We start from the raw sequence: 8,128 nt of genomic DNA, 5'->3' as shown, positions 1-8,128 counted from the left end.
ACCGAAGCGAATACAATAGCCCGTCCACTATACCTTTTTTATTACTATCGTAATAATAAAGGAAGGACGGACTAAAAACGTGTACCATGGAATGAAGGAGACCTGCATAGCGTGGGCAGAAGAGACTTTATGACTCCTCTGTCAATGTTGTTGTTGTTGTTGTTTGTTGTTGTTGTTGTTGTTGTTTGTTGTTGTTGTTGTTGTTGTTTTTGTTGCGCTTGTTGTTTTTGTTGCGCTTGTTGTTGTACTTTTTACTTTTCTATTGTTGTTCTCTTCTTGTAGAAGAGTTCTTTCTGCAGATAAGAACGCCACGGTTTCTACATACTTATTATTATGTACCCAATACGTACATAATATATTCTGTTCTTTGTAAGTTTCTACAAACATACCTATTATGTACCCTATATTCTGTTCTTTGTAAAGGTCAAGTGCCAGCCTAGTTGATTTGTCAGCCTAGTCAATATTGAACCTAGTTAGCATTGGAGGGTAGCGCCTCTGTTGGTTATGCCATTTATTTAGTCAATTATGCGTTTACTTTCACCTCGGTTGTGAGTAGTACTGTACTGTTTTGTACCATAACTACTATTCTATTATAATCTTGTGGAATAATTCCTCTACTGTTCTGTGCCACAATCTCGATTCTTGTGCCATAATTCCTGCCAGACATCAAAGGTTATGCCATTTATTTAGTCAATTATGCGTTTACTTTCACCTCGGTTGTGAGTAGTACTGTACTGTTTTGTACCATAACTACTATTCCATTATAATCTTGTGGAATAATTTCTCTACTGTTCTGTGCCACAATCTCGATTCTTGTGCCATAATTCCTGCCAGACATCAAAACACAATGACCTGGTGGGTAATTGCAGTCTGGTAGCTAAATCGATAATTACCAGCTTGCGTGAGACTTGCCAATTTGAACTCAGTAGGTAGGCAAATACTTTGATTTCATACAACTTGGGTCAAAACACAATGACCTGGTGGGTAATTGCAGTCTGGTAGCTAAATCGATAATTACCAGCTTGCGTGAGACTTGCCAATTTGAACTCAGTATAGGTTGGCAAATACTTTGATTTCATACAACTTGGGTCTTCTGGTAGCTAAATCGATAATTACCAGCTTGCGTGAGACTTGCCAATTTGAGCTCAGTAGGTAGGCAAATAGGTACTTTGATTTCATACAACTTGGGTCTTTGGATCAATGCTTGGAAAATTGTTGGGGAGAGTTTTGTGAAATCAGTTCCTGAACGATTTAACGATCGAACATGGTGGAGAGGCTATTCGAACAGTCGACCCTTAGCAAATGAAGGAACGACTTAATAGGATATGTATGTATATGTAGGTATGTAGTTCCTGAACTGAGCCTCAAAATGTAAGTGGTAAAGCCGAGTTCATTTGAAGGATAGAGCGTCTTTAAAACTAGTCCATGCCAGTTTAGTTAACTTGGTGAGTAGCTCGCCTGCCTAGAAGCGCCTTGTTCGATCCCCCCCGGGGTTGAATTTTATTCTAAACATATAAGGCTGGCTTTCTCCTATCCTGTCTTCTTTTTCTCTTCACTTTCTGTACGATAAGACCAACAGTCGACCCTTAGCAAATGAAGGAACGACTTAATAGGATATGTATGTATATGTAGGTATGTAGTTCCTGAACTGAGCCTCAAAATGAGGGTGGTAAAGCCGAGTTCATTTGAAGGATAGAGCGTCTTTAAAACTAGTCCATGCCAGTTTAGATAACTTGGTGAGTAGCTCGCCTGCCTAGAAGCGCCTTGTTCGATCCCCATCTGGTAGCTAAATCGATAATTACCAGCTTGCGTGAGACTTGCCAATTTGAGCTCAGTAGGTAGGCAAATAGGTACTTTGATTTCATATAACTTGGGTCTTTGGATCAATGCTTGGAAAATTGTCGGAGAGAGTTTTGTGAAATCAGTTCCTGAACGATTTTACGATCGAACATGGTGGAGAGGCTATTCGAATAGTCGACCCTTAGCAAATGAAGGAACGACTTAATAGGATATGTATATGTAGGTATGTAGTTCCTGAACTGAGCCTCAAAATGTAAGTGCCAAAGCCGAGTTCATTTGAAGGATAGAGCGTCTTTAAAACTAGTCCATGCCAGTTTAGTTAACTTGGTGAGTAGCTCGCCTGCCTAGAAGCGCCTTGTTCGATTAGAGCGTCTTTAAAACTAGTCCATGCCAGTTTAGTTAACTTGGTGAGTAGCTCGCCTGCCTAGAAGCGCCTTGTTCGATCCCCCCCCCGGGGTTGAATTTTATTCTAAACAGATAAGGTTTGTTCTCGGAACAGCTGGCTTTCTCCTATCCTGTCTTCTTTTTCTCTTTACTTTCGGTACGATAAGACCTTAGCAATTCTAGAGCTCCCTCTATCAAAGCTATGAAAAATAAAAGGGAAATTTGTTGACACAGGGGAGTATCGAACCCGCAACTTCTCAACTGTAAGTCGGACAGTTCTAAAAGTTTCACCGTTAGATTCGGCGTGAAAAATCCCATGGGATCAACTATTCACATGCTTACTTGTTAATGGTTCACAAATAAAAGGGAAATTTGTTGACACAGGGAGGGAAGTATCGAACCCGCAACTTCTCAACTGTAAGTCAGAGAGTCCTAAAAGTAGCACCATTCGATTCCCCGTGAAAAATCACATGGGATCAACTATTCACATCCTTACTTGTTAATGGTTCACAAATAAAAGGGAAATTTGTTGACACAGGGAGGGAAGTATCGAACCCGCAACTTCTCAACTGTAAGTCAGAGAGTTCGATCAGTCACAAAAAGTCTGCTTAAGTCAAGAATCAGTAGAATCACACTTTAAAGTCTAACTAATAAATAAGCATACTGCATATATAAAAAAACAACAATGAATTTGGTTTTTCATTCGAACAATTGATTCCTTATAGCTCGAATTCCTCCCAGTTCACGACGTTCTAATTGCCAATATGCCAATCTTCAGTGTACAATAATACCTAAGATGTAATACTGTACAAAAGTAGGTACAATAATACCTACAGCCCTTATCCTATAGGTAGTGAAAAATAGTTCGATCAGTCACAAAAAGTCTGCTTAAGTCAAGAATCAGTAGAATCACACTTTAAAGTCTAACTAATAAATAAGCATATTGCTTATATAAAAAAACAACAATGAAATTGGTTTTTCATTCGAACAATTGATTCCTTAGCTCGAATTCCTCCCAGATCACGACGTTCTAATTGCCAATATGCCAATCTTCAGTGTACATTTGTACAATAATACCTAAGATGTAATACTGTACAAAAGTAGGTAGGTACAATAATACCTACAGCCCTTATCCTATAGGTAGTGTAGGTACAATATTATACTTACCAGGAGTGCAAGGACAATTAGGTTATTACCAGAAATCCCTGGACCGAAAACATCCGTGCCGACTTTGTCTGATATACTGGGTGTCAAAAATACAGTGTACACACAATTAGGTTATTACCAGAAATCCCTGGACCGAAAACATCCGTGCCGACTTTGTCTGATATACTGGGTGTCAAAAATACAGTGTACAGAGGGTGTCACAAAAGTAGGGTCAGCTAAGAACTATAATTTGTCCCATTATACCAACAGTTCAAAATAGAGCACCCCTTTATTGATATAATTTGAATACAAACCACACTCTGTCTTTATTAGAGACTCGCGTCTGGCAAGGCTTTCCTAAGCTGTGTCCACACATAGTCGGCGCCGAAGCCTTCGATCGATGTCGACTGAAAGCGTAGACCATGCCTTGACAACATAGATTCACCTTTTCACCTCGTCGATCGACAGCGTCGACTTTGTGTGGACACATCTTTTCAAGAGCTTTCAAAAGTAAAACTATGCATGGATCTTACTATTTTTCACCTTTTCACCTCGTCGATCGACAGCGTCGACTTTGTGTGGACACACCTTTTCAAGAGCTTTCAAAAGTAAAACTATGCATGGATCTTACTATTCTTCACCTTTTCACCTCGTCGATCGACAGCGTCGACTTTGTGTGGACACACCTTTTCAAGAGCTTTCAAAAGTAAAACTATGCATGGATTTTACTATTCCTAGTCCACCCAGTAAGTAAGTGCCTCTGCCATTATTAGGTATGTTATTATTTGGAGGTCGGATAGTTCGAATACAAACAGTCTTCCTTAAGGAAACCTCGTAATTTGGCAACAATGGACGAGTGGGAAAACAAAGAGTCGGATAGTTCGAATACAAACAGTCTTCCTTAAGGAAACCTCGTAATTTGGCAACAATGGACGAGTGGGAAAACAAAGAAAAAAAAATCAAACCTGATAATTAATTTTCTTTCATCAAAAACACTTCATACAAATTCGCTAGTGATCAGTGGCGGCTAGTATGCTATACCGTGCCGTCAACTAAGTGGTCCAAGAATATTATTTTGTCCACTAGGGTGGCCACTGTAGCGTACCGTCAAACGAGTGGTGCGGGCATGTTCGCTGTTTTTCTGTCCGCTGAACTAAGTGGTCCAAGAATATTATTTTGTCCACTAGGGTGGCCACTGTAGCGTACCGTCAAACGAGTGGTGCGGGCATGTTCGCTGTTATTCTGTCCGCTGCTTTGGAACAACTGTAGCGTGCCGTTCATTTAGTCGTCCAAGATAGCATATACATGTTTATGTACCTATACGAAAAAAACATAAATATGTATACGCCACTGGATGGAAACTTAGGTACATGAACAAAACATCAACATTCAAAGTTTGCAATTTTCGCAAAGATTCAACAAAATGATGGGTATTTCCCGCCCTTTGTTGATGTTGTCTTGTTTGACACAAAGAATTTTACTTTCCTTATCTTATCCTATATTAAGGAAAGTAATGTTATTATTCGCGGCAATAGATCAGTTGCGCTTACTTGTGTGATGTTTCAAAGTCTAGCGTACTCCAGGGCGTTGGTCAGGGTTGGACTGCACCCGTGTTCCTGGATGGTGGAGAATCGGTAGGTCCGGAACGATTTGTCCACATCGATAAAGGTGACGGCCGCCATCAGGGGGCACAGGATGAGCTTGGTATGATCCATGAAGTTGAACTGAGAAGGAAGGAAAGTTAAATGAAAAATCTAGATGAAAAAGCCCGTGACGTCTCGTGTGATATGGAGTTATTGAAAATATTACGTATTGTCCACATCGATAAAGGTGACGGCCGCCATCAGGGGGCACAGGATGAGCTTGGTATGATCCATGAAGTTGAACTGAGAAGGAAGGAGAAGAAATGAAAAATCTAGATGAAAAAGCCCGCAACGTCTCGTGTGATATGGAGTTATTGAAAATATTACGTATTTACGTTGGATGTGAGTTCCAAGTCAATAAATAATTTTTTATATTTTTCATATATTATTATAATTTTAACCTTATACCTACCCTCTTTCTGTTGTTGTTGTAGCGGCTTTAGCTTTCGCCGAATGGCGATCTTTAAAAGCAGAGAGAACCCTTTGAGGAACTGCCAGCTTGCTAGGCTGGTTAGGGTTAGCTGTTCTCCTCCCTGTTTATAGTCCCACAGCCAGACGCTAGTTTTCTCTCTGTTTAACGTCCCCTAGCCAGACAACGTCCCCTAGCCAGACCCTCTTTCTGTGATCTCCTCTAGTCTTCTGTGTTCAGTGTACCTCGTTGTTTAGTGTTTAGTGTTTCCTGTAGCCCTGATGATGGAGGGAGCGCCTCCGAAACATGTCGGCTTTTAACAAATGAACTGTAATAATTCTTTGAAGTTCTACGCAATATATCTGCCTTTTGGTTCTCCTTATCAAGTTAAATACAATAATTAACATTTTTAGCACATCTCCAATATAGGTAGATATTGTACTAAATAAAGTCGACATGGCCAGCCTAGTTAGCTTAGAGAGTAACGCGTCTGTCTTGTAAGCGCTAGGCCGCGGGTTCCATTCCCACCCGGGGCGGATTTTATCCTAAACAGATAAGGTTCGTTCTCGTAACGGCTGGCTTTCTCCTATCCTGTCTTCCTTCTCTCTTCGATTTCGGGACGATAAGATGCTCATATATAGTTCCCTCTCTCGAACACGACACAGACAACACGAGTCTAATGTAGAAGTTGTTTATTGCTACGAAATAAAAAACGGCGGTGAAACACCCATCTTTTTTATACTAAAAAAAAGGTCTCCTTTCTTCTATCCTGTCATTCTTCTCCCTTCGATTTCGGGACGATAAGACCTTAGCAGTTACAGTTTACAGATTTACATTATCAACTTATAGGTTTAGTCTGTAAAGTTGTTCTTACCAAGCCTACTTTTTTATGTGACTTGATAGCTACATAGTATTTGTTAAGTTTCATAGTATTTGTTAAGTTATAGTACATAGTATTTGTTAAGTTTCTTGAAAATAAGTACCTGCAGAGTTCCATTGGTGAGTTGCATCATGACCGAGTTGGGACTTCGGGTCCACTCGTGCAAGTACGGCAGACGTGCGAGCTGATCCGAATCCAGCACCTTGATGGACGCCCCAGCCTTCATCAAATGCTCGTTCATATAACGCAGGAAATAGGACAGAAGCTTCATCTTCTTATCCAGCTGAGCCGGTGTGTGCCCGTCTGTGTAGTAATGCTCCGAGCCGTCCCTCTCAATATAGTGGACGTTCCTGGAACGAAAGGCAAATAAATATCAACACCTTGATGGACGCCCCAGCCTTCATCAAATGCTCGTTCATATAACGCAGGAAATAGGACAGGAGCTTCATCTTCTTGTCCAACTGAGCCGGTGTGTGCCCGTCTGTGTAGTAATGCTCTGAGCCGTCTCTCTCAATATAGTGGACGTTCCTGGAACGAAAGGCAAATAAATATCACACCTTGATGGACGCCCCAGCCTTCATCAAATGCTCGTTCATATAACGCAGGAAATAGGACAGGAGCTTCATCTTCTTGTCCAACTGAACCGGTGTGTGCCCGTCTGTGTAGTAATGCTCCGAGCCGTCTCTCTCAATATAGTGGACGTTCCTGGAACGAAAGGCAAATAAATGTCGACTCCAAGCGCCTACATCCGAAAATTGGTAAAAGGCGATGCGCGATGTCGATCAACGACGACAAACCTCAGTACAGCGCTTTGCTGATTACCTCAGAGCCCGTTCCCAGTTTTTTAGGGGAAAAATTGTGTCGTGTATAGTAGAAACACTCTCATTTAAATTACATACCTACCATTCCATGTTTGTTTTTTCGTTCGTCTGTTTGTTTGTTTTTTCGTCAGTTTGTTTTGTTTGTTCGTTTGTCCGTCTGTCTGTCCGACTGATTGATTGTTTGTTTGTTTTTACTCACTTTTTATTAGCCAGCATGATCATTCGTGTGAGATCGTTGAACATAACAAGGAGCGCAAGAAGCCCGGACAGGCGCGCGCGAGAAAGAAGTTCACATGGAAGAAACGATAGACGTGACGCGGTAGAAGACGCGTTTTGGGGTAATTTGCCTACTTTGTAAAATTAAATACATTTTTGATAGTTGCAGCCACACCCGTTATTTGGGGTACTTTGCCTACTTTATAAAATTAAAATAGCAACCAACACACGTGGTCAAGAAAAATGATGGAACATAGAAGGGACCCATTATTTAGAACACTTTGCCTACTTCTATAAAATAAAGAATTATTGGTAATAATTTAATAATTAAATGAGTCTCAAGTGATTGATTATTGAGCTTTTGAATTTTGATACAAATCAAGGTATCATTCCCAGATCAGGATTAAAATTAACGAGCTAGTGCCACTTTGGAAGTCCAATTTAGTACATAAAATTTATTTCTACAATCTACAATATCATCAAAGCAAAAATCAAATCTTGTATTAAATCTAAGAAAACTCAACCCTTGTACTTTTCTTGTCTTTTTTTTATATTATAGAAATAAAATTGTTAACAATCAAATATCGGCCTTTTTTACTTTTCTTCTTTTCTTAATAGAAACAATGTTAGTCCTACCTTTGTTTTACTTCAGCCCAAAAGAAATATGAATATGCTAAAAAAAATGATGTGCACTTCAACAGTTCATTTTGCCTTTCAAACAGGCAACATGCAAGCCAACTAAAACGAAAGTAAAAACAAAACGAAACAAACAAGTAACTTACCGGCATTGCTGGGGACTGTACTAGTCTTGTTTCTCAGAGTATCGGAT

General features: G+C 40.1%; 1 protein-coding gene across 1 annotated transcript; it reads right to left on the bottom strand.

The window, feature by feature from the left end:
• Positions 1–4,900: 4,900 nt before the first annotated feature.
• Positions 4,901–7,329, bottom strand: LOC103521467 (serine/threonine-protein kinase polo; the record flags this gene model as incomplete). The annotated part of the gene is given in 3 exon segments (XM_026832144.1): positions 4,901–5,054; positions 6,366–6,612; positions 7,283–7,329. Coding segments are annotated over 3 exon segments (448 nt in total), but the record flags the coding sequence as incomplete, so codon positions are not given.
• Between the last annotated feature and the right edge of the window lie 799 nt (positions 7,330–8,128).

This window comes from Diaphorina citri, unplaced genomic scaffold (genome assembly GCF_000475195.1).
Source record: "Diaphorina citri unplaced genomic scaffold, Diaci psyllid genome assembly version 1.1 scaffold5295, whole genome shotgun sequence".
Classification (NCBI taxonomy): Eukaryota; Metazoa; Arthropoda; class Insecta; order Hemiptera; family Psyllidae; genus Diaphorina; species Diaphorina citri.
This window is presented reverse-complemented; position numbering and strand designations above follow the sequence as displayed.